We start from the raw sequence: 27,974 nt of genomic DNA, 5'->3' as shown, positions 1-27,974 counted from the left end.
GCCCTTTCCTTCTCTGACAGCATCTCATTAAAAAAAAAAAAAAGTTAAATAATATAGATACACTGAGAAAAACATTTATAGCATGAAGTAGTTTTATCACAGTTAGCTTTTTAAAGAGAAAGCTTTTAAAAAACAAACATGATAAAACAGACCCAAAAGAATTGGGGAATAGAACAGTGAATATTCTCCTTAACTATTTTATTTATTTATTTATGGATGGAGACAAAAATAAGAGGAAAGGGGATGATAGAGAGGGAAGGAAGGAGGGAGGGAGACACAGAGAGATAGAGAATGAGAGAGACCTGCTGCAGCACTGCTTCATCACCTGTGAAGCTTCCCACTCTGGCTAGGGACTGGGAATTTGAACCCAGGTCTTTGTCCCACTACCAGACACCTCTCCTTAATGATTGATGAATTCATATTTGCATCATCATTCTGGGGCACAATTTGGTATGATATGTATAAGCTTTAAAGATGTTATTTATTTATTTTTTTGTGGCTAGGGAGGTAGCTCAGTGGATAGTGCATTGGATCCTCAACCATGAGGTCTGGAGTTCAATCCCCAGCAGCACATGTACCAGAGTGATGTCTGGTTCTTTCTCTTTCCTCCTGTCTTTCTCATGAATAAATAAATTCTTTAAAATAAAACAGATGACATCAAGACTCAAATATGCACGGTTCCACTACTCTGGGATGGTGTTTTTTTTTTTTTTTTTTTCTATTTCAGAGAGAGAGAGAGAAAGGAAGACTCTACAAAATCATTCCGCCATTCATGGAGCTTCCCTTGGTGCTCCTCTGTGGTTTGGGGGTTTAGACCTAGGGTTCTGCACATGGTAAGCTAGCACCTGGCTCTCTGGAGATGTAATTTTTAATTTATAGGAATTTATCTTAACTCCCCCGCCCCCAAGGAAGTGTGGCTTTAGAAGAATGTTCTTGTCATTGTGTAGTCTTACATCTCCCCCAAATAGGAATTAATCTTAAGGAAATAATTGATTTGCACAAAATATTAATTCCTAAAATGTTTACTGTAGCATGTTGATCATTTTGAAAAATTAGAAAAAGTCAGCATAAACAGTAGCAGATGATTTAAACCACGGAATACTAAATACTATGAAATTGTGCATCTAGGCAAGCTATATTGTCAATTGAAAAAGCAGTCATCCTATTTTATTTATGTATAAAGTAGCTGAATTTACAGAGTGAAATTCATTATCTACATAGGAAAAGACTAAAATATATAGTCAGTGGTTATTTTGAATGGTGCACTGTGGATGATATTTATTTCCTTATCTTTGCTTGTTTTTTTCCTGAACTTTCTACAGTGACCATGTATTGTTTTGATAATAAAGAAAGGAAAGAAAACCTGTCTAAAGAGCTAAATCTTTAGGAAACAGATGATACTTCTTGCAGTCGATTTCCTTTTGGTATATCCTTTCGTCAAAAAATCTGACATTTTGGTGGTGGGCGGAAGAAAAGGCTTTAACTTCTGCTTATAAAAATAATAATGTGCTTATTAAAAAATACAGAAAGCATGAGGAAGGAAATGACTCATCAACTGAAAAACATTAACATTTTCATATAGCTCCTTCTGTTTTTTTTTCCTGGTTACAATTAGGTATATATCTCTAAATACTAGCCTTCTTTCACTTAGCATTTAAATACCCATCCTTAAACACTGACATTTCAAAGCATACTGAATGCTTTTCATCAAGGTAATAATAGAGTGGACACTTAAAACATGCAAGATTCTTCATGGCCAGATGAAAGCTATGCTTTTCCTAGAGCTTGCAGAAATCATTTTGTTAATACCAGACTTTTTAGTGGGATACTTCAGATGACAAGGTCAAAAAACTGTTTCTAACTGTTGAGCTTAATGTCTAAGACTTGTCAGATTCCATTTTTATGTTAACTTTTGTGTGTTTACTTGCTTTCTAGAATGCACACTTCTTGAGAAATGAAAGGGACTTTGTTTTACCCACAGTCAAATCTCCACTGCCTGGGTAGTACCAGACAGACCCATAGCAGGTGCTTATTAAATATTTTAAGTTTTGCCTATAAAGGTACTGAATTTTATTACAGGCTATCCAATTAATGATTGTATCCTAAATTAGTCTAACTGGCTATATGTAGAAAAGACAGAATAAGAGGCCAAGTGGTGGTACACCTAGTTAAGCACACGTTACAATGCACAAGGACCTGTTGTTCAAGCCCCACTCCCCACGCCTGCAGGGGGAAAGCAGTTTCACAAGTGGTGAAGCAAAGCTGCAGGTGTCTCTGTCTCTCTCCCTCTTTATCTCCCCCTTCCTCTCGATTTCTGGCTGTCTCTATCCAATAAATAAAGATTTATTTTTTAAAAGATAGAATATATACTTAATATGAATGATCTTAATAAATAATTGGCTAGAATTTTATTTGCTGACTACTAATTAAGCAAGAAATGGGATTTCTTTTCCCCTGCAAATTAATAACCATCATGCTGGACTACCACTTAATGTGTAAATAACGTAAACCAGAGATTACAGGAAGCATAGTTTGTAGCTTGTTTAATATCTAAGAGAATGTGATAAGGTTAACACATGAGGAAATTGACACTTCAGAGATTAAGGAAGCTGGTAATTTCCAAAGCTAAAATAAAATGTAAGATTGAACAAATATCAAAACCACCCAAAGGGGCACTGACCAGCATTTAAATATGTCCACGTGTTGGTGTATTACACTAAAGTAAGACTCTGGGGTGGGGGGGGAGGAACATGATGGCAGAGGACTTAATGGGGGTTGAATTATTATGTGGAAAACTGGGAAATGTTATGCATGTACAAACTATTGTATTTACTATTGGCTGTAAAACATTAATCCCCAATAAAGAAATTAAAAATATATACATCCATGTCTTGAGAATAGTGTGAGAATGAGAAGGAGCAGGGGAGATTAAATAGGAGTGATAATGGTAGATATGTCCAAGCTGTTAGTTGCAGGAATGGATCAAAGTGCATTTGAATACAAGGTGGAACTAATAGGATTTGGTAGTGGATTGGATGTGGGGTAAAGAAAAAGAAAGAATGCTGATGACTATGGATTACTCCTAAATTTAACTTAAAGAAATGCTTTTTGTATTTGTATGTTACATTGACCTATCAGTATTGCTGATATTTCTGGGGTTTTTCCTTCCAGCTTTGGTATTTGCAGTAATTTATGTGCCAAAAAAAAAAAAGAAGAAGAAGAATGTACTGTGCTATGTACATTATTGGAAATTATTTGGGGTATATTTTTTGAAAATTAACTTCAGCAACACAGAGAGGCAGCACCTTGCCCTGGGTCAAGATGGCAGTGTAGCCCAGGGATAGAACACACTGGAATCTCTGCAGATGGCAGGCCACACTTTAGCTCTATTTTCTCTGGGAAAGAGGAGAGGATCCAATCATTTAATTTTCATTCTCAAGTTTATAAATATAATCTAGAATTACTGCAGTATTATTTTTTGACTAACAATTCTTTTTCTTTGCTTCTGTTTGGAAATTTCTATGCTATAATGTAATGTGCTCAGAGACCTGAATTGACTAAAACATTTCTGTTGTTTCTAGGATTTAGAAGAATTCTGCTTCAGGTTCTGCATAAATCATTTAACTGTAGTAACACAAACTTCAGGCTTTGCAGAAATGGACCATGATCTCCTGAAGAACTTTATCAGCAAAGCGAGCAGAGTTGGAGCTTTTAAAAATTGATCCTCACCTGCAGAAAAGAATTTTCAAAAGCATTTTTCTTTTCCTTGCAAAATCCTGAGGATAACTTCTATCTAACAGTATTCATGATGAGCTACCACTTGGCTAAAAACATACATTTTATCAAAAGAGGATAGTAGCCTGTCTTCCCCATTTGCTAAAATCCAAAGTTTACAGAGAACATATTAAGTGTTACCATATGACTGTGCTCAAGGGGGAAAAAAATGTCTTATTGTAGTTGCTATTTCTTCTTTCAAATCTTTTGAGTTGGACATTTTGGTATAATTATGTGCTTTCTGATGAAATGTTCCATTATTCAGCAAGATGATATCACATATATAGCTTGTCAAAGGAAGCTGTCACTACTCTATTTCTGTATCCAGCAAAGTGCCTTGCATACAATAGGAACTCAGTCAATTTATTACAAAGATAAAGTATACTCTAAGAACAGCTTTATTTGTGTAATACTGGATGAAGGTTTAATTTGCACCCCAAAACCATTTGAAATAGTTGGCAGTTACCGAGATTCATATTTCCTCTGGTACATTGTTCTGAGATGCATTAATTAGAACTTAGAAAGCCTTGGCAATTAAATTGCCAAAAGCCCAAGGGCTAATTCTAATTTTCTATTTAATCTGAGTCATTAATTGTTATATGAAATTATTGATAAGCAGTACTGTCCTTAAATGAACATCGTTTCTGGGCTTAGCTGCCTTACCTAATTTCAGAATATACTGTTTTTTTGTGTTGAGAGATTTGCCTCAAGTAAAAATCATTGTTTTTATTGCAGTCAACTTTTATGCCACTGTAACCAGGTCTCTTAGCATGGCACAGTATAAAGTACTGAGAAGGAACTAATACACTTCATGGATGACTTTAACAAGAATGAAATAATTTTATACTTTTTACATCAAGTTACCCAACTATGAAAGAGGAAATGGAACAGGATGTAGGATACAGTGTCTAATTCTTCTAATATATATTTTACAATATATTACATAAGCAAAACTTTTGAAATTAGAAACCTTATTCTGATGATGAACTATTTGATAATTAAAGTGTTTATTTACAAATAATAATGGTTTATTTCCTAGGAAGTGACAAAATGATCTTTTATGTCTTACATAGTTTAGATATACATAAATCCATTTGATATAAGCTTATAATTTAAAGCAGCAACTCAGATAAGGTGTTATAGGAAGCCTACCCTGAAACATAGTTCAGACAATTGCCATTTACATTATTGTCCGTGACTGCCTTTTATTGATGATGCTCTTCAGTTTTTATTTTTTATACTTTATCTAGTAGAGGAAAAGTAGTCTAGATGTTTATAGCTGTGAATCAGAATCCTACTTTCAGGACTATGGCTTTATTCAATTACTTATTTTAAACATTAGCTATAGGGCTGGGTGGTGACACGCCTGGCTGAGTGAATGTTACAGTTTGCAAGGACCCCACCTGTAGGGGCAAGCTTTGAGTGGTAAAACAGTGTTGTTGTTGGTCTGTCTCTCTCTCTATTTTCTCTCTCTATTTTCTCTCTCTATTTTCTCTATTTTCTCTCTCTCCCTCCCTCCCCCTTCCCCTCTCCTTGAATTCTCTCTATCCAATAAGTAAAAATTAGCTATATACCATTGCTTTTCATTTATTGGTATTTTTGCCATTCTATCTAGCAAAGAAATCTTTAGTCTTAGCTCTTTGTTTTATTTTGAACTACTGCTATCAATAGTTCTGGTAGATAACCACAACTTCCCTTTCTGTCCTTTCCTCCTTCTCCTCTGCTAGCTGATTAAAATCTTTATATCACTACACTATCTTCCTAACTTCTATATCATCACAATGTTTTCCATACCTTTTCTTTATTCCCTATTTCTGACAGGGTTTTCTGTCAGTGCCTCTTTCCTTCATTAACTCATTTCATGTGAAAATTAGAACTAGAAGGGAAATAAATTTAGACATGAAAAATGGAGTAATTTAATTTGTCCCAAAGGGACTATCCTTTACCAACTTTACATTGGGTTAATAACTAGACTTCCAGAATACAGATATTAAGGACTTTTATTCTGATTTCCTCAGCTTTGTCATTTGTACTGCCATTTATCTTATGGCTCTTTTTGTTGTTATTTTGCATCTTGTAGTCTTGACAAGACTACATGATTTAGAAATACAAATTCTTTCTTCAAAATGAATTACCATATCTCCTGCTCCACCCCCCAATTACCTCTGAAGTTCACTTGACTTCCTTCTCCCTTGCAGAGCACCTCCATTCCCTTTGATAACCCCAGTTCTGCACTCCCAGCCCAAAGTTTTGTCTTTATTTGACTTGTTCCCTTGCCTTTCTTTATCTCATATGACTAAAAGTATTATGTAGTTTGCTCTGTATAAATCCCTTTATTTCTTATAAGACTGGTTAATATTAAACAATTCCTTTAACATTGTCAGTAATGCTTTTTATTATTCCTTCAAACCTAATTGACAACAGTCGAATAGGGTGTATTCTTGGGTAGAGATCTTTTCCAATCAACACTGAGTACATCCTGCCAGGTGTAGGTGTGTGTGTGTGTGTGTGTGTGTGTGTGTGTGTGTGTGTGTGTGTGTGTGTGTGTGTGTGTGTGTGTGTGTGTGTGTGTGTTCTGTTAAGAAGTCAGGTGATAGTTTTATGGGAGTTTCCTGATAGGTCATTCTTTGCTTTTCTCTAGCATACTTAAGGAAGGTCTGTTTGCTTTATTGGATTTAAATTTATTTTATTTTACTTTTGCCACCAGGGCTATATTGCTTGTACAACGGTGTTCCTAGTGACATTTGTTTTTCCCTTTTTCTTTTTTTGATAGAAGTGGGGAGGGAGACAGAGGGAAGAGATGCCTGGAGCACTGCTCCACCACTTGTGAACCTTCCCCTTCCAGGTGGGGAACCTACATTCTTACACATGCCAGTGTGTGTGCTCTGCCAGGTACACCACCACCTAGACCCTTGTCTACCTTTAATCATTATCATTTTAATTATCATGTGCTTGATGAAGCTAGGGTTTGATTTCTTTATACTGGAGCTCTTAACTCTTCAGACTCATCTGAAGGTCTATCTCCTTCAGTTTGGGGGAATTTTCTTCAAGTGAGAGTTCTGTCCCTTTTAATTTTGGTGCTTTGTCTTTTTACTTTTTGTGGTTTTTTGTTTGTTTTTTTTTTTGTTTTGTTTTCCTTCTGTCTGAAAAAGTTAACTTGGACCTGTGAAGCCCCAGTGATGGGGAGGAAATTCTCTTTCTGACAGCCCTATGATGTGAATATTATTACTGCTGATGTTTTACCATAGCTCTCTTATATTATCTTCATTTTAGTTTTTTTTTTCTTTTTCTTGTTTTTTTAGGATTTTTTTTTTCTCTAACTCACCAACTTTCTAGTTTGTCTTTCTGTAAATGTTCCTCCATATATATACTTCAGCTACTGTATTATCTCTGATTTGTTATTACTTCTCTCATAATTTCTGTTTATATTTTCTTCCATTGAACTCATATCTTTGAGCGCCTTATCTTTGACGTCTTCCTTAGGAAGTTTGTATAGTTCTGTTGAATCTGAGTTTTTCTTCAAGTTGCTGTCTTGGATCATCAGCATGGATGACTTCCCTAGTCTTTCTATTATTTTGGGTGTTTTGTGAGGGCCTGAGTCAGGAGTCTATATTTTAGTGGGTCTGGGGTCTGAGTAGTAAAGAGTGGAGAGTCAGTGGTCCGGGATGTGGCTCAGTGAATAAAGCATTGGACTCTCAAGTATGAGGTCCTGAATTTGATCCCCATTAACACATGCATCAGAGTGACATTTGGCTCTTTCTCTCCTATGTTTTTCATTAATAAATAAAATATTAAAAAAAAAAAGTGCACAGTCATACATGCCTGATTGACTTCCAACCTGGGCAGAGACTAGAAATTTGATTTGGCAAGTCTTTTGCTGGCTAGGGGAATAGGCTCATGATAACAGTAAACAATAAATGAAGCACTTCTCCCTGACTCTACCTCTAGTAGAGACAATGGAAACCAAATTCCACTGGTATTGCCCATGGTGCTCCTATGTGGTGCTGGGAATCAAACTCAAGATTTTATGAATGGTAAGATGTCTACCATTCATAGTCTACCTGGTGAGCTACTTTCTGGACTCATTATATATATAATTATTTTTTGGTCATTTTGAATCAAAGTTAGATGGGAGCTGGGAAATAGCTCATCTGGGAGAGTGAACATTTCACTTGTGTGAGGACCTGGGTTCAAGCACCCAGCCACTTGTACAGGCAAAGCTTCATGAGTGGTAGAGCAGTGCTATGGTATTTGGTGTTTTTCCCTTCTGCCTTTCCCTGTCTCTCATGCTCTACCCAAAGTAAGTAAATAAATAACATTCTTCAGCTGATAGATGAAGAAATAGCCAGTCCTTCTGGATCACAATATAAACATTAGCTAGAGGCAGAATTTTTGACCAGTAAAAATGACAAGAAAACAACTATAAATTGCATAGTCTTAAGAGCCTCTCCCATGCTATTATCACACAAATGCTTTAGAATCTTAAGAAAAAGGAAAAACCATGTCATTTTTAATTTAGTCTCTTTCAGAGCATAAAATCTAAACCCAAACAGTTTTTTTCTCCTAAAAATCCAACTTTTAAAATCATATTTTCTATGTGGGATGTAACTGATTTTGGTCTTTGGAATATATAGCTTTCACACTAAATTTTTATTATATCTGTCAAATATATACAGTTACAAAGTAGTGAACACAAAAAAGAACAGATTACTAATGCAGCTTCATGTTAAAAGTACTTGTTTTAATCCAGTTGAGATATCATACAGTGTTACCATAATATATTTCTATTTAAGAAGCGTATGTGTAAAAATCAGAATTCCTAGAGTTAGAGGTTCAGGCTCCCCCATAAAATATTAAGTCCAAAGGAAATTCTACTAAATGTATCCAATGCTGTATACACTGTGTGACCCAAAGAAGAGAAATAAAAGTATGCTTCTGTTGGCAAGCTTCTATGACACCAACCAGATGGTAACCGAACTAGTAGTACCACCAGCACCAACACCACCAACAACAGCAACAGTACCACTGCCACCACCACACTCTGGTTACAATGGAAAGCTCCAATAAAAAGAAAGGAGTCTGGGCTTTGTCATTTTACTAAAATGAGCTTTAACTACTGGAACAGTACACTAATCTCCAGTAGTGACCAACTGTCTATTATCTAGACCAAAGAAAGTTAGGAACCTAAAGGCTCCTTGATTTTTGCCTTGACTGCATTTCATGTAAGTAACCATTTAACATCAATACAGTCTACTGAAGTATACATGCTGCTACTCCTACTCTAACCCTTTTTTTTTTGGAGGAGTTTTGATAGAGATTAGTAAAGGGAATTCCTCAATCGCTATCGAATAGGCCATGGCCAGTGCGCCGCTATGTTCCATCACTGGGGAGCCAGAGACGACCCGAACTGCCCCTGCGGCTACAGACAGACTATGACCCACATAGTCAACGACTGCCACCTCTCCAGATTCAAAGGAGGTCTCGAAACTTTACATCAGGCTCAACCTTACGCTGTTGACTGGCTACGGAAGAAGGGCAAACGCTAGAAGAAGAAGTAAAGGGAACAGGCAAATCAAGTAAATATCTTTAAATGTTTGAGTTCTATGGTAACACACAGTGAGGATTTTGTCTAGAGTGGTCAAAAAAGGTCTCTAGGTTGAACTCAGAAAGTTAAGAAGGAACCAGCAATGTATGATTCTGGAGTAAGCACCACAGGTGAGAGGAATAGCAAATATGAAAGCTGGAGCAGGGGTGGGGTTTCATTTTAAAGAAATAGGTCAAGTAGCTAAAATCTGGTTGAGTACAAAGTAGCCAGAGATGCCAGCAGTTTTGCCACTACTTTCAGTGGCAAAATGAATCAATTTACATTTTAAAAGGATTTCTGCTTTCTAAGGAGTTTGAATGGTAAAGAGGGGAAAAGATAACAAGGAGATCAGTTAGAGCTCTAACAGTAGTTCAGAAAAGAGTTGGCTTAAACAAGTATTCAATAAAATAAGTAAAGATTAAGATAGAAATCAGGTATTGGGAGTTGAGTGGTAGCGCAGCGGGTTAAGCACATGTGGCTCAAAGTACAAGGACGGGAGTAAAGATCCAGGTTCGAGCCCCTTGATCCCCACCTGTAGGGGTGTCGCTTCACAGGCGGTGAGCAGGTTTGCAGGTGTCTGTCTTTCTCTCCTACTCTCTGTCTTCCCCTCCTCTCTCCATTTCTCTCTGTGTCCTATCCAACAATGACAACATCAATAACAACAACAATAATAACTACAACAATAAAACAAGGGCAACAAAAGGGAATAAATAAATATTTTTTTAAATCAGGTATTTTACTTTGATTTTGGTTTATAGTTTCAGAAATTTGAGCAGGAAGATGGAGGAACAGAAATTTAAAAATTTTGTTGGTTATGAGATCTTTGAACTTCATGAAGAGACGAAAGCTAGAAATAATAAGTTTCAGTATCTTCAGCATATAAAGGTCACTAATGGCAAAGAATGGATGAGACGGCAGAATTTGGATGTGAAGAGAATATTAGTATACTTAATACAAAAACCACATCAGATTATTAAGACTCTTAACCACTAATTTATTTTAAAATAGACAAACTATTAATTGTAGAAAATAGTAACATAGCAATTTTAAATGTATAGTTTTAGCCAATATAAAAAAAAGCAATAAAGCAATATCTGAAGGCTTATTTAAGAAATCTCAATACACAATCTCTGGTGATCCTAAAGTCTGGCACTAAATCTAATAGGAAATTATTAGCAAAACTCCAGAAATATGGTAAGCCCTGCTCTAAAAGCTAACTGGTTTGTGTGATATTCATGCAAAAATTAATGAGGAAATAGAAGGAAACTTTCTAGTGCCTTTGTTATTAATATAACTAAAAAACAAGTTTGAAACTTAATTGAGCACAAAATAAAATTCAGTCTTCTAACAAGATCAGATTTCTTTTTAAAAAGAACTCTGAGTTTAGACAGAGTGATTTTCTAAAATCTAGTTAATTCTACTTTAAATACAAACTATTTTAAATTATACCTTCTCTAAATAAGTTAATCACACAAGATATTTAAATAAACCTTTAGGTTCCAGGAGGAAAAGCGCCTCTTTTTCTAATGTAGCCTTTTGAATTTGAAGCTTCTGCACAAAATCAGGTAAAAACAATGTCTAACCTTTTGATTACTTGCAATTTTGGACAAGAAATAATGTGGCTTCGAATGAAATGTGCCAGTGTTAGACCATACTGACATTAAAAAAAAAAAAAGACATTAGTCATTTCAAGAAATACATGGAAGACATCTACCATTCAAAAACAAACAAACAAACAAACAAACAAAAACACTCTTACCCAGATTTAGGAGGGCAGAATAATTGCTGAGATGCAATCACATACATCTCTTAAGGGACAAATAAAGTAAAGTAAAGGCTCCTATATCTAACAGTCTGTTTGTGGAGTAAAATTACTTTGTATCTTAATTCTGTAGGACCCAGAAACATTAGAAAGTGCACTTGGGGTTACTTTATTAAGGTCCTTTACATCAAAATTCTAGCCAGAACACTTTTTTTATTCCAAGTGATCTGAATTTATATATATATATATATATATATATATATATATATATATATATATATACACATATATATACATATATATATTTAAAACAAAACAAAACAAACAAGCAAAAAAAAACAAACCCAAAAACCAAGAGCACTACTAATTACCCTGATTTTAAGCACGAGTTGGATGAGGGAAAAAAGAAAATCAATAAATTCTTACAAGTCCTGAGGTGTGAAATCTGCATCAGTAGTATGACAGTATCATGCTCACACTATGCTTTCTGCTCGTATCTGAAAGCTAAAATTCACAAAACAAGCACACAGTACATCAGATTCCACTAGTAAACTAAAGCCTAATGTTAAAAATTAGTATTTTTAATAGTTTCTAATATCTGTTTTAGTAGAAGAGTTCAGTATTACTTAGGTAAAATGTAAGGAGGGAGCCAGCCAAATTGCATTTGGAAGACAAAGCATACTTTCTAAGGTTCATATTAAATTAAAAATAAATATAAATTAACAAAAATAATAGAAAACATCACAGCTATACTACAAGCAAAGACAAAGTACTCACACAGGCATGAGTTGTTAAAACTCTCACTTTGGGACATCCTCACCATTTGTAAAGCAGAGCTACAAACTTCTTAAATGGCAGAATTTATACAAGATTTTCAATCTTGAACAATGACAATGTATAGTCTATTAACTACAACATTGCTTATGGGTTAGAAATCTCCTATATGAACACTCAGTGCATCTGCACACTTATATCCACAAAAAGAGCTTAAGATCAGTATTAAATATGGCTGTAAACAAAAATCTGGGAACATTATATAGTAAGGTCTATGAAAAACAATGGAGTTAGAGTTCACACAGTTCCCATCAAGGTCACAATATCCTCATTTTTCTTCTTTGTTTGAGGTATCTATTTTGTCATTCATCTTCTGCTTTTGCATTCGTGTTCGAGTAGATGCTGCAAAAAGTATAAAGAACTTAATTTTTAAAATTTTCCTCTGGGGTTAATGGATTACAGTACAGCTGGCACATGGGCACGTTTTCAATAGCATTGGTGGTACCAGATAAGTTGGCAAGGGTTACCAGATATTTTATGTTCATATCAAGTTGGACGGGCTTATGCAAGTCTTATAAAAGCAATAGTCCAAATCTGTAATTATTATCACTATCAGTAATCTTTTTCCAAGCATGAACTACCAAAAGACATATAAATGTATTTATATATATGTATGTATTACAAGAATACCTGACTGTGTAGTCTACTGTTCTAGAGATGATGAGGTTGAGTTTGACACTTAAGCAGAATAGAATACTGGGCTATAGTAATGTTCTTTATAGAGCTAGGGATTCCCATGTTTGGAGATGACTTGCAATGGTTCAAAGACATGAGTTCACATCTAATTTGAACGTGTACATCTTAAAGATACATTACAATACAGACAAAAATGGGAACATTATTTGAGATTTTTGAAAAATTTGTAACTGAATTTTACAACATTCATGTTTGGTAATGAGAAAGTAGTAACATGAAGTCTCTTATTCCTGCCCTCCCACATTGAGCAGTCCAGCACTGCAATTATTTGAAGAAAACTGAAAAGCAGCCTAGAAATTCCTAGCCTGGGCTAAAACTCCTGCTGCTTTCCCCTAGTCTTCCAGCTGCAGGAAGGCTCTGAACTTCTGCCTGACAGAAAGAATGCACTGTCATAGCTAAGTGTGTCATTGTGAAATGTATTGACTAGAGCAACTGAACTCTTCTCTAAGAAAACATACATGTTTTTACAGCTTTCTGCTGTAAAAACAAGTGCTTATTTGTGGGCTCCAAAATGCTTCCACATGTCTTCAAGGCCTGATTTTGATTATAAGCCTCATGTCTATTTTCATATACTAGTGGGAAACGGCAAAGTTATTTAAAACTAAAAAAAAAAAAGGAGTATATTAATAAAATTCACAAATTCATTTATAACCAAAAGTTTAGACTTTTAGTATATTTAATTTTAATTCCTTGCAACATAATTTAACAAGAATGGTCTTAAAATATAAAAAACATCTTTTCATACTTTATAGGAAAATAACATTCTTAGTTGAATTATATTGTGAACAAACAAGTTTGTTACTTAAAGGAGTTATATTCTTTTATGATTTAAAATGTTTCTGTAATGTCAACAATTCCTCCATTTATATAAAGTATGATAACAAATACTTACTCATTTCTGCCAGTTTCTGCTGAAATTTGGACTCTCCTGAGAGATGTTTACTGCAGATTAAAAAATGAAAAATACTTCATATGGCTATATAAAAGAAAATTCAAATTTCCAATAACTATGGGACTTTCAATGACTGGCTTTATGGTACAGTATTAGTGAGCAGCTTTTAATTTTAAAGGTCTAGCAACAATACATTAAAATATACCGCAGATTTTTTATCTTATATATTTTTCAGTGTCTTATAAAATGCAGTAGTTAACATTTTTCAAAAGTTTTAAAATTTACTGTTAGTCAAAACCTAACAGATTTTTACCAATAACTATAAGAAATAATCAGAGGCTCAACATCTGATATTGTTTCTGAATTTCAGTAAACAATATGTGGTTTATATGGTGCTTTTAACATTAGGATGTACTCAGACCTACTATTTGAGCAATCTTTACAATTTACAAAAATAAAATTGGCATGAAAGGGACTGGTAGAAGGGACTGAATTACCAGTGTAGATTATACAGATGACCAATGAAGCAAATGAAAAACCTAGAACTATTCCTACCTTCCATCTGCTTCATCAGATCCTTCAATATCAAAGCGTAGTTTTTTCAGTGGTTTAGGAGGGTTGCTTCCTTCTGCACTTCTTTTGAGCACCCGGTCACTGTTACACACCATCTGATTTATTTTATGGAATTTATCAGCAGTCTACAAATTAAAGAATTATTTAAAAAACATCGTTATACATATTATATATATATATATATATATATATATATTTTTTTTTTTTTTTTGGTCAACAACACTCAACTGTAGTTTGAGGTATGTCAATACAATAGTCAGTGATAATACTGTAATTTTAATATTCTGCTTCATTGGACCAAGTAAGAAATACAAAAAAATCTAAAATTTCAGAAAAAAGAGTTAATTAATTTCCCACTTTCTAAATCCTCCTGTCTCTTTTCATGAGGCAGCTCTTATCCCTTCAACAACTCTGATAAGTGGAGAGACATTGCTCTGGTATATCTGATACCAGGGATTGAACTCAGGACCTCATGCTTGAGAGTCCAATGCTTTATCCACTGTGTCACCTTCCAGACCACCTTCAACAACTTTGACTACTACTGACAGTCCCGGTTCCTTTTCATAAAACACACACACACACACACACACACACACACACACACACACACACACACACACACACACACACTGGTGTTACTCTCAGAAGCATGTAAATTTGAAGAGTTTCCTGACACTTCTTTTCCTAGATGCATAGCAAAGCCAGGGAAATGTTAAGAATTTAGTAAAATGTGAGGCAAGGAGATAGCACAGTGGTTCATCTAATAGACTTTCATACTTGAGGCTTGGAGGTCACAGGTTCAATCCCCAGCAACATTATAAACCAACGCTGAGCAATGCTATGATAAAATATATGAATGATAATTTTTGAAATGCCCACTGAATAATAATTTTGAATTCATTTTTAGGTATAGTCAATCAATTAAAAATTCATTAATTTTGTGTGTTTTGGGAAATTAAATCTGATACTATATAAGTTATGTAGACATGCATATATATATATTGTACATGTTATAAATATATAAATTTGGGGGTAGGTCAGTAGCGCAGCAGGTTAAGCATACACGGCGCAAAACACAAGGACCAGAGTATCCCAGTTTGAGCTCCCAGCTCCCCACCTACAGGGGAGTCACTTCACAGGTGGTGAAGGAGGTCTGCAGGTGTCTATCTTTCTCTCCCCCTCTCTGTCTTCCCTTCCTCTCTCCATTTCTCTGTCCTATCCAACAATGACAACATCGATTACAACAATAACTACAACAATAAAACAAGGGCAACAAAATGGAAAAATAAATAAATATATATAAATATATGTAAAACCTATATGCAACATATGTGTATGAGTTACTTGAATAATGACACAAATTCAAATTATAGAGACCTTTAATTTATAACTATTATGTATATTTATACCTTATAGAAAATAAATACTCACCCCAAATGATTCACCAATTGACACTAAGATTCTGCCAAGTAAGATAAATATATGTTAGAAATATAAATTATATATAGCTATGTGGAGATGGACATATAATTCATTTTGAACTATCGGCAATACCAAATCAAAGATTCCTTCTACCTCTAGAACCACTGACAAATTATACTCATTGCAGAAAAAAATATATATATGTGTGTGTTAATCTAGTCACAAATTGTGCCAATTTCTTTTAATTACATGATCTTTTAAGCTGTTATTTTAAATAATATATCTGCAAGAACATCTTATACCATTGTCCATATTTTAAAATGATAAAAAACTTTAGCTTTACTTCTAATTTTTCATAAAACAATTGATATGTTATTAAATGAAATGTTTTTCACATCTACCATTAACTCTTTGTTACATTTGACAAAAATTCTAAGAAACAGTCATAATTCTAATTAGGATCTATATATACAGAGTAAAAGCTATTTGTACTGTCTCCTAAAAGTCTCTATTAGTTTGTTTATCCTTGTGTAAGTCAGTTATTTATGTTCTTGTTAATAAAGCTCAAGAATGGTATTACAAAAATTTATCTGATATGACGAAGATTTGCACTTTGTTAGCACTAGTATATATACAAAGATTAATGTCCTCCAATCTTTGATAAGTAGAAATTATTTCCCTAATTTAAAAAAGGCATCACTTTCAATGGGGAAGCAATTACAGAAGCCAGACCTTCCACCTTCTGTACCCCATAATGACCCTGGGTCCATACTCCCATGGGGTTAAAGAATACGAAAGCTATCAGAGGAGGGGGTGTGATACAGAGCTCTGGTATTGGGAATTGTACCCCTCTTATCCTATGGTCTTGTCAGTGTTCCCATTTTATAAATAAATACATTAAATTAATAAAAAGGCATCACTGTATGTAAAATATTTATTAACCAGAATATAAGACAGTGCTAAAATAATCTCTGAATATCTGATCAAAGATATATCAAAGTTTTTAGACTATTATTTTTTTTCCTAAGGAACTTCAACCTAGAAGTGACTTCACTAAGATAAGCAAATAAGCATCATTACGTGCATACTATAGATTAATTTCCACCATTAAAATTACCTCAGTATGCATTTTCATGTGGTGGTTTGGAACAGTGTAAATTAAATAGATGTAATATAGCATCTTAGCAGCTTACAATGTAAACTGAGGATAACAGTGCTCAGAGACTTAATTATGTGACTAGCAAACAAAGGATTATATAGGGTCACATGGGAACACTGACAACATTTTCCAATTATTTTTTACTTTTTATTTTCCTGTGAGTTTGACATTTTTATCATGAGTGTGCATTACTTACACAATTAAACACACAATTCAAATGTTCTCTAAGAGGCTTAATGCATACTCTTCTTGTTTTTCTTGCCCATTAACTGCAACTATATAGGCTGACAATTTCTCAGATGAGACTACACTAATTGTACAAGTTAATTTGCCTCCCACTTTATACAAATATAGTCAAGCCCATGATAACATATAATAAGTCAACTGAAGCACTTCAAAGCCAGAGCACACTGCGGTTGGATGTGGAAGATAATAAAATGACTAGTAGTTACACAGAACTTTTCATCTGAGAATTTAAAATAGCTCCACACTCATCATTACCCTGATCCACAGCACTCTTCTAAAGAAGAGAGAAAGACCCATCGAAAGTAATATGAGGAGGCTACAGGCAGAATTAGAAATGAAATGCTAAAGACTTAATTAGTACCATGGAGTTTATAGTACATTAAATAAAAGGTAAAGTGATTTTACTTATATTGGTTATTTACAAAAATATGGAGGTGATTTGAAAACTATAACATGAAAATTTTTCTCCACAAACCCCTAGCATTCAGAACAGGTGATGACTAAATTATAAAAATAAAATTACTACCTCCCCTGCTGGAATTTATTGTCATGTCACGTAATATAAATAAGCAAATCCCCCCACCTGCAGGGGAGTCGCTTCACAGGCGGTGAAGCAGGTCTGCAGGTGTCTGTCTTTCTCTCCCCCTCTGTCTTCCCCTCCTCTCTCCATTTCTCTCTGTCCTATCCAACAACAATGACATCAATGGTGACTACAACAATAAAACAGCAAGGGCAACAAAAGGGAATAAATAAATAATAAAAAAAATAATAAATAAATAAGCAAATCAGGGACTCTAAAGCCCAACTTATTTTAAAGTGAATAAAGTTCATTTGTTTGCCACCAGGGTTATCACTGGGGCTCGGTAAATGCACTCAACAGGGCACGCCACCACCCTGCCCCAAATTTTATGTTTAGATCAAAACAATCCTGTCGTATTCTTTGCAATTTCCCTGAAGAGAAACCACAAACCTTGATCTTGGAGTCATTTTTGTTGGTGTTGGAAGACCTTCTGAAATTTTGTATGGGCTCTTCAGGGGTGAAATATAGATGTTCCCCCCAGGAACTCGTAAAGGTGAACTAGAAAACTTGTAAGGGCTTCGAGGAATGTGAGGTATTGGCGACAAGGTAGGGGGCTGATGAAAAACAAAGACAGATTACTTAATGTTTTAGTGGAATCCACTTTTAATACAATAAAATACAATTTTTGCTTTTTTAATACAATATTCCCAAGGAAAACTTTTAACATACCCTAGTGGAAGCATACTGTAAAATATTTGTTTTCAGTCTCTGCATGAAGACTAAGTTATAGAACAGTATAATGGAGTCATATTCCTCTTCTTTGATCAAAACACGTTTGAATGTCTGAAGAGTAAAGTAAAACTTGTTAAATGAATTTGGGAACTTTAGATTTTTTTCTTAGTAGTTCAAATGCTTTGTTAACAGTTTCTATATTATACAAAAAAATCTGAAAAGGCTTCCTTTAGCATGTTTATAACTGCTCTACAAGAAATAAAATGTTACAGAAATATACATAAATTATACACACACATACACACATAAATGGCTCCTTATAAATACCAACTTATTGTGGGTATGCTTTACTAGCGTTATGGTTTTTGGAAATTATGTGCCTTAGTTTTTCATCTTCATTTTAGCTACAAATAATTAACTAGTAAAACGTGATACGGTCAGAATGTATGACATAATTAATAATCAGAACTATCCACAGGAAAGCTATAGATATATCTAAAAAATATTATCAAAGGAGATTAGTTACCTCTTGAACAGCATGAGGAAGATCTTTGTATGCTGTCACAATAATTTTGAATTTAAGGTCTATATTCTTCACTTTGCATATGCCGTACATGGAACACATCATAATCTAGTGAAAAAATATGATGTAAAAATGATCACAATTCTTTACAGGATTTTATTCTTAAAAACAGTTATGGAGTGGTCCAGGAGGTGGCGCAGCGATAAAAGCTTCGGACTCTCAAGCATGAGATCCTGAGTTTGATCCCTGGTGGCACATGTGCCAGAGTCATGTCTGGTTCTTTCTCTCTCCTCCTATATTCCTCATTAATAAATAAACAAAATCTTTTTAAAAAATTTAAAAAATAGTTATGGAGACTTCCAGAAGCAGGGCTACGAAGCAGCTGTAGCTGTGTTTATCCCCTTTCCTCTCCTGGGTCAAGTAGGAATACCAAAGGAGATCACCTGGGACCACAACAAGGCAGGACTAGAATGACTTTAAGAACCCACCAAATCAACAGTGAATGCAAATACATGTGGCTCGTGGATAGACAGGAGCCTAAGGAGAGATTGAGTGGCTGGTAATAGTCTGGCAATTTACCGGTTGAGGCACCACCTCCAGTCTGTTTTACCAACAAAAAGACTGCTAGAGGAGAGGACTACCCTAAGACTCACCAAGTCCAACTGTGAGTCTCCATTGATACTGCCCTCAGAGGCTGGAGCAGCACGGGGAAGGCCCTATCCTGTAATCTGAGAACAGAGAACTAACGAGGAAACTCAGGAGAAGAGTTGGTGGCCTAGCAGTGGGGCTGTACAATGGGAGCCTTTCCACATTGTTCTCCTGATGAAAACATGGTGACTAATTGCCTCAGAACATATAGACTATAAATGGGTCTTGTTTAGAAATTCACAGGAACCAGCAGTACTGCCCAGCTTGGCAGAGAATCTAAATGAGCCTGGAGCTTTGGATCTTTAGGGTGTGAGAGTCTCTTTGTATAACCACTGTGCTATCTCTCCCCACCCTGTTTTATCTCTTAGTCAGGAGTGAGTGATTAAGTTAAGAAGCCTACTTAAAGTTTAAAAGCCCTTAGGCTCCCATAGCCTACTGGGAAGAAAAAAAAAAAAAAAAAGAGGTTTTAACAGCCACTGTGCTCCAACTCAGGGACTGAAATAATTCTGAAACAACTGTTAATCTCCACAACTGTGAACTCTTTAAGTACCTTACTTAGACACAAGTCAATCCAGGCAAGAGTGATTTGAAAAGTACTGACAGAGGGACCTCATAACATACTATATATAATGGTTAAACCAACAAGAAGAAATATTGGGGAAATGAACCAGAACAAGAGTCAAGCTAAAAGCCCCCCAAAGGTTGAACCACAAAATAGTGAGGTCAACATCCAAACACTAGTTAAGGGAATTGGAATTGTCACAGGAGTGAGAAAAGAGTTTGAAAGAATTGTCATCAGAAATGCAGAAACAACAAAAGAAACTCTGGAAGAAAACACTAATTATCTCAAGGTTATCAGAGAGCTGAAAACTGAAATAGCTGAATTAACAACACAACTACCTGAACAAGCTAAAACAGTATTAGAACAGTGTAACAAAATAGATGAACAAGGGGCCTGGTGGTGGCTCACCTGTTCGAGCTCACATGTTACAAAGTAGATGAACTACAGAAAACAGCACAAGGGAGAGAGAATAGAATAAATGAGGCTGAAGACAGAATTAGCAAGATCGAGGAAGAATTAGAGACAACTAAAAAAGAAGTAAGAGATACTCGGGAGTCAGGCAGTAGAGCACCGGATTAAGCGCAGGTGGTGCAAAGTGCAAGGGCCAGCTTATGGATCCAGGTTCAAGCCCCCAGCTCTCCACCTGCAGGGTAGTCACTTCACAGGTGTGAATCAGGTCTGCAGGTGTCTATCTTTCTCTCCCCCTCTGTCTTCTCCTCCTCTCTCCATTTCTCTCTGTCCTATCCAACATCAACAACATTAACAATAACTACAACAATAAAACAAGGACAATAAAAGGGAAAAAATAATAAATAAATATTTAAAAAAAGAAATAATATACTCATAATTGGCTTACCAGAAAAGAAAGAGAGGGAGGAGAAGAAAGCATTCTTCAGGACATGATAGCTGAGAACTTCTCTAGTCTAGACAACATCAAAGATATAAAGGTTCAAGAAGCCCAGAGGGTCCCAAACAGAATTAACCAAGACTTTAAGACACCAAGACAAGTCATATTTAGAATGAAAAGGAATAAGAATAAAGAAAGGATCTTGAAGGCTGCAAGAAAAAAAAAGTCACCTACAGAGGAAAACCCCTAAGATTAACAGCAGATTTTCCCATATAAACACTATAGGCCAGAAGAGAATGGCAAGATATCTATCGAGTGCTCAATGAGAAAGGCTTTCAACCAAGACTACTGTATGCTGATAAATTGTCATTCAGACTAGATGGAGGCATCAAAACCTTCTCAGACAAGCAACAGTTGAAAGAATACACTATCACCAAGCCTGCCATGAAAGAAAATATGAAAGGTCTCCTATAAACAGTCAGACCATCATAAATATACCATATATCAGAACAGATTAAAAATCTATAAGAATGGAGTTAAAATATCTTCAATCTGTGATATTAATAAATGTAAATGGCTTGAACGCACCTATTAAAAGGCATAGGGTAGGAAAATGGATCAGAAAACACAATCAAACAATATTCTGCCTACAGGAAACCCACCTAACTTAACAAGACAAATACAGACTCAAAGCAAAAGGAAGGAAAACTATCATACAAGCAAATGGTCCACAAAAAAGGGCAGGAATAGCTGTTCTCCTATCTGACATGGTAGACTTTAAAATAAAAAAAACATTTAAAGATAGGGATGGACATTACTTAATACTCAGAGGATCAGTCAATCAAGAGGACATAAAATTATTAACATCTATGCATCCAATGAGAAGCCTAAATACACCAAACATCTACTGAAAGAGCTACAGCAATATATTAACAGCAACACAGTCATAGCAGGGGACTTAAACACCCCAGTCTCTCAACCAGACAGACCATCCAGGCAGAATACCAATAAAGAAATAAGGGAGCTAAATGATGAGATAGATAAACTAGAACTATGGGACATTTTCGTAGTCATTCATACCAAGAAACGGGAATACATATTCTCCTCAAATCCACATGGGTCATTCTCAAAGATAGACCATATGTTAGGCTACAAAGACAGGATCAGCGAATTTAAGAGCACTGAAATCATCCCAAGCATCTTCTTAGGCCACAGTGGAATTAAACTAACACTTAACAATCAACAAAAGATTAGTAAGAGTACCAACATGTGAAAGCTCAACAGTACACTACTTAACAACTATTGGGTCAAAGAAGAAATAAAGGAAGGAATCAAAAGGTATTGAGAGTTGAATGAAAATGAAGACACAAGCTATCAAAATATTTGGAACACTCCTAAGGAAGTACTGAGAGGGAAGTTCATAGCCATATAAGCATACTTTAAGAGACAAGAAAAAGCACAAATAAACAGCCTGATTGCACATCTTAAAGACCTAGAAGAACAAAGGAACACTAGAGCAACCAAAAGGACAGAAAATCACTAAAGTTAGGGCAGAAATAAATAACACTGAAAATAAGAAAACCATACAAAAATCAATGAAAGTAAATGTTGGTTCTTCGAAAGAGTGAACAAAATCAACAACCCTTTAGCCAGATTCACAAAATTAAAAAAGGAGAAGACCAAAAAAATTGGATTGTAAATGAAAGAGGAGATATCACAACAGACACCACAGAAATTCAACATATCATGCAAAGCTTCTATGAACAACCATATGCCACCAAGCTAGAGAACCTGGAAGAAATGGACAATTTCCTAGATACCTACTAACTTCCAAAACTAAGTAAAGAGGAACTAAATAACATGAACAGGCCCATCATAGCTAATGAAATTGAAACAGTTATCAAAAATCTCCCCCAAAATAAAAGTCCTGGACCAGATGGTTTTACAAATGAATTCTACAAAACCTTCAAAGAAGAACTAATATCTCTACTTTTAAAAGTCTTCCAGAAGATTGAAGACACTGGAAGACTCCCTGCCAGCTTCTATGAAGCTAACATCACTCTGATACCAAAAGCAGACAGGGACAAAACCAAAAAAGAAAACTACAGACCAGTATCTCTGATGAACATAGATACTAAAATATTGAACAAAATTCTAGCCAACTGGATACAGCAGTATATTAAAAAAGATTGTTCATCATGACCAAGTGGAGTTTATCCCAGGGATGCAAGGTTGGTTTAATATATGTAAATCAATCAATGTAATCCACACCACATCAATAAAAGCAAGACCAAAAACCAGATGGTCACATCAATAGATGCAGAGAAAGCCTTGGACAAAATACAACATCCCTTTATGATCAAAACACTACAAAAAAAGGGAATAGATGGAAAATTCCTGAAGACAGTGGAGTCTATATATAGCAAACCTACAGCCAACATCATACTCAACGGTGAAAAACTGGAAGCATTTCCCCTCAGATCAGGTACTAGACAGGGATGCCCACTATCACCATTACTATCCAACATAGTGTTGGAAGATTTTGCCACAGCAATCTGGCAGGAGAGCTCATCTGGTTACACCCGTTTACCATGTGTGCAACCTATGTTTGAGCCCAGCTCACCCCTAACCCCCTTCAGTGATCTGGTGTCTTTCCCTTTGGTTTTTTGCCTCTCTCATTCCAAAATGGTCTGCCTGGAGTGGGGAAGCCCCAGAGACAACCAAACAACCCCCAAACTACAAAATGTTGTTGAAAAAATTAAATATCTAAATAAAACACAACACATGTTCATGGATTAGAAAATTTAACATGGTTAAGATGCTAAGTCTTCAAATTAAACTATGATCTAATGTAATCTCCATTAAAATACCAGGTGGTACGTTACCTATATCTCAATACAGCTATTAAAAAAATACTATTATCCCATTTACAGAGAAGGAAAAAAGATATGAAAGATCACTCTCTATAAAATAATAATCTTATTGTCCATTCATTCAACAGACACTGCTTTAAATCAAATAATTATTCTTATTTAAACTCTCCTGGGGAGTTAATGGTTTACAGAACAGTTACTGACTGACGCATGGTACAAACCTTTCATCTCCCCATGATAAGTGTCTGCAAAACACACTCATCTGCAACTTGGTTCTTTTCTACCATCGTTTCCAGGAACCCAAAGCTGCTGCCAAATTCCAACCCCCCCCCCCCCATGCCTTGACATGCTCTCCCTTCTCCAAAATCCTTTGCTTTGGTGCAATACATTAAACCCAGACAAAGTTTTATTTTGTGGTTTTTAAAAATATTTTTATTTGTTATTGGATAGAGACAGAGAAATTAAGAAGGAGGAGGAGAAAGAGAGGGAGAGAAGCAGAGAGATTCCTGCAGACCTGCTTCACCATTTGTGAAGCTATCCCCCCTGCAGAAGGGGGCTAGGGGCTTGATTCCCAGTCCTTGCACACTATAACATGAGCACTTAACCAGGTGCTCCACCACCTGGCTCCCACAGTTTTATTTGGTATCTTCCCTAATGCTATTCCACACTAAAATGAAATATATATATATCACAACTTAGACATAGCCTATGATAAATAGGTCTTTTGCAAGTAAGATCTTCCATGTCATTAAACATGTAAAGTTACTGAAATACTTCTGAGCTCCAAGGTTCTAATTTATAAGAATTACAGCAAAATTTAATACAGTTAACAAGAGAATATATATTAAATTTACTAAGTTGAGCATATGAATCTAATATTTTCTTCTCTGCCACCAGGGTTATTGTTGGGGCTTGGTGGCTAACTCCACCTTTCCCAATGGACTCCCCCCCAACCCCCTCTTCATTCTTTCTAATAGAGACAGAGTGAAATGGAGAAATGGGGAAAGGAAGAGAGACACCAGCAACATTGCACCATTACTCATGATGCTTTACCCCCTGCAGGTGGGGGCCTGAGACTTAAACCTAGGTTTTCACAAATGATAATGTATACATTCTATATGGTGTGCTACTACCTGGTCCTGAATCTAATCTTTTCTTTAACCAACACACAGCAAAAAGAGAAAGTGATATGTGTTTAGCTTCTTACCTGGTCCAAATGCCTGTCTCTCATAAGCTCATATTCATTTTGCAGTGTGTGTTGAAAAAGAGTCCAGATTATGTGTTCTAGTTCAGGGTGGTCAGACAGAAGGCGTGAACACAGAGTATTTAGTCGAAGATATGCCAGCCGGTACACTGGAGAGATAGGGAACTAGTCATGTTTACCATTCATTTTGAATCACAAGTGGGTTTTTTTTTCAAAGCAATAAAATTCTGCAACTATAATGTTGTTAAACAGCATTTTAACTCTAACTGAATTTCTACCACTATTTTCCTTAGCAGCAAATGATTCCTACTTATAAAACAATACTAGGTACACAGAAGGCACAACACTATTTGATGAATTAAGTGTTATAGCATAAAACTGAAAAGAAAATAGAAGGAAGATTATAAGATTTTCTTAGAGAAATCAAATAAGAGTTTGTTACGATTCTGTTAATCATCACTCATCACAGGTGTTGGACACTTTCATTTCAATATTTAAGAGAAGTAATAAAAATGTACCCATGTGCCAACCCATGTAAGTTAGCCATTAACATTAAAATAAAGTAATTGAAAAGAGGGGCTGGGGTGTGGCACTTGGTTGAGAGCATATGTTACAATGCAAAAGACTTGGGTTCAAGTCTCTGGTCTCCACATGAAAGGGGAAAGCTTCATGAGTGGTGAAACAGTTTTCCAACTGTCTTTCTCCCTCTCTCTACCCCATCCCTTTCATATCATCTGTTTCTTTCTGTCTATATCCAGTAAATAATATATATATATTTTTTGCCTCCAGGTAACCCTGCTGGGGCTCAGTTCCTGCACTATGAATCTACTGCTCCTGGAGGCCATTTTTCCCATTCTGTTGCCCTTGTTGTTATTATCGCTGTTGTTGTTGTAGGATAGGACTGAGAGAAATTGAGAGAGGAGGAGAACACAGAGAGGGGAGAGAAAGATAGACACCTGCAGACTTGCTTCATCACTTGTGAAGCAACCCTCTACAGGTGGGGAGCAAGGGGCTGGAACCAGGAACCTTAATGCCAGCCCTTGCCTCATACCATGTGAGCTTAACCTGCTGCACTACCGCCTGGCCCCCAATAATAAACATTTTAAAAGACTTCAAAAATACTAAAAATTAAACACAAAAAAATGGGACTGCCATTGTCTATTAATTTTTCTAATCCTAAAAACAAAAAGTAGTGTATTTCTCTGTAAAATACCAATGAAAATAGACCCTGTTGTTTTTAAAAGTATACTTGTAAATTATGTAAATTATCATGTGACTTTAATATGCAGTACGTTTTAAATCTATTAAAATACTACTGAGATATATGTTTGGATACAAAGAAATACAAAGTCGAATTTTTCTCCATGTACATGAAGTATAAATGCTCTTGGTTTTAGTGAACTTTTCAGACTAGTAAAATGTAATCAATCAGAAAAGGTTTAAAATCAGTGGTTTTCAAACTTTAGTAAGCAATAAGACTTGTCCACAAGGATTGTTCAGGCAAGGTGTTTTGTTGTTTTTAATTTTATCTTAGGCTTTCTGATTGAATAATTTTAAGGTGGGGACCAAAGAAAACTCTCCTTTCTACAATTTTCCAGAAAAGTAGATTTTGTTGGTTGGAAATCACACTTTGGAACAATTATGCTACCTTCAGGGCTGTCTTAGAATGTTATCTATAAAGCTCAGTACATTATTTCTACCTGAAGGAAGTCATCTTAAAAAAGATTTATCACTGAGAAATTTGACTTTTCATTTTCTTTCTTTCAAGGAGTAACAAATAGGTGTGTGCTACTTACAAGTACGTACATAGAGAAACTGCTTTCATTACCCTATAGCACATATGTGCGCACACACACGCACACACACACACACACACACACACACACACACACACACACACACACACACACCATGCAGTGTTTCCTGGTTATCAGAAAATGTGCCTACACTAGGACATCTAACATAACAAATAATCTGAACTCTTTAAGCATACCTACATAGCAAAAACTACATTAGAAGTAAACATTTCTAATTATTGAGCACAATAACAACAGAAGCAAAATAATAACATCTAACAATTTATGTGTGTTTGCTATGTATCGGACACTACTGGAAACATTTTACACATTATGTAAATCAAACATAATTATTAAGAATATAATTTCCATTTTACAGATGAAGAGACTTGAGGCACTGAGATGATAAGTGGCTTGCCCAAGGCCATTCCGGGTAAATAGCATTGTCAGGATTTGAACTCAACCTGGTTTCAGAATCTATATTCTTGAAAGTAGTTATCCACTAACCTTTTTTGTAAAAGAGTGAAAGGGAGGTAGATTTCAATGGCTTCTGAGTCTGGCAGGCTGAGGTTGCTTGTGTCTCTGTATTTGCAGTAGAATTTACACGTGTAGTTGGCCCTTTTTTCTTTGGGGATCTTATAGGAGAAAGATACCTACATATATTAAAAGGAAAAATGTTCAATTAAAGTTTGCTAAAAATTTCTCTCTCTCTTACACACACATATACACACACAAACACACTCAACAGAAGGATATCTGCATATATTCTCTTTAATGTTATATTTTTAAAAAATTTTAAGTAGGCTATTTAAATAAAAGTTGGAAAAATAGGAAAATTAAGCCTGACATTGTTTTTTGTTACTTATTGTATTTTTTCCACACTTATTTATTTTTTAATTTTTAACTTTATTAGTGATTTAATATTGATTTACAAAATTATGAGATAACAGGGGTGTGATTCTATACCTTTCCCACCACCAGAGTTGTGTGTCCTCATTCCCTCCATTGGAAACTACATAAGATCACAGATACGGTTTGACTATTATTTCTATAACTATCTATATTTATATATATTTGCCAATTTTTTTTCTATGTTCCTGCCTCCTGCCTTCTCTTCTTTTCTAAGCCATACCTACTACTACTGAATATCCTTTCCTCTCCCTTCCACCCCTTTCTCTCTAAGTCCTAATAAAACTGAAGCTCGGAGTCCTCTGGTTATCTACCCCTAACATTTACCCTCTGGGAATATGGACCAAAATTTTTAATGGGGTTCAGAAAGCATAAAGTCTGGCTTCTGTAATTGCTTCTCTGCTGAACATGGGTACTG

At 35.4% G+C, this 27,974-nt stretch overlaps 2 protein-coding genes across 7 annotated transcripts in view; one reads left to right on the top strand and one right to left on the bottom strand.

The window, feature by feature from the left end:
* RCBTB2 (RCC1 and BTB domain containing protein 2) overlaps positions 1–6,157 on the top strand; it is a 51,662-nt gene extending 45,505 nt beyond the window's left edge. For all 4 annotated transcript variants that reach the window (XM_060194843.1, XM_060194844.1, XM_060194845.1 and 1 more), the window contains one exon: positions 3,582–6,157. In XM_060194843.1, the coding sequence (XP_060050826.1) occupies positions 3,582–3,722 (141 nt within the window). In that variant the 3' untranslated portion in view covers positions 3,723–6,157. The remainder of the gene's footprint in view (positions 1–3,581) is intronic.
* Positions 6,158–11,413: 5,256 nt separating this feature from the next.
* RB1 (RB transcriptional corepressor 1) overlaps positions 11,414–27,974 on the bottom strand; it is a 182,463-nt gene continuing 165,902 nt past the window's right edge. The window contains exons 20-28 of one of the 3 annotated variants that reach the window (XM_060194840.1): positions 27,155–27,300; positions 24,855–25,000; positions 18,721–18,825; positions 18,192–18,305; positions 17,913–18,076; positions 15,547–15,577; positions 14,098–14,240; positions 13,543–13,592; positions 11,414–12,296 (exon numbers count right to left, since the gene is read on the bottom strand). In XM_060194840.1, the coding sequence (XP_060050823.1) occupies positions 12,223–12,296; positions 13,543–13,592; positions 14,098–14,240; positions 15,547–15,577; positions 17,913–18,076; positions 18,192–18,305; positions 18,721–18,825; positions 24,855–25,000; positions 27,155–27,300 (973 nt within the window). In that variant the 3' untranslated portion in view covers positions 11,414–12,222. Of the gene's footprint in view, positions 12,316–13,542; positions 13,593–14,097; positions 14,241–15,546; positions 15,578–17,912; positions 18,077–18,191; positions 18,306–18,720; positions 18,826–24,854; positions 25,001–27,154; positions 27,301–27,974 lie in introns of all 3 variants that reach the window. The other 2 variants (XM_060194842.1, XM_060194841.1) reach the window with 2 other exon arrangements.

Source organism: Erinaceus europaeus, chromosome 7 (genome assembly GCF_950295315.1).
Source record: "Erinaceus europaeus chromosome 7, mEriEur2.1, whole genome shotgun sequence".
In the NCBI taxonomy this organism is placed as follows: domain Eukaryota; kingdom Metazoa; phylum Chordata; class Mammalia; order Eulipotyphla; family Erinaceidae; genus Erinaceus; species Erinaceus europaeus.
The sequence above is the reverse complement of the archived record's forward strand: the minus strand, read 5'-3'. Positions and strand labels throughout refer to the sequence as shown.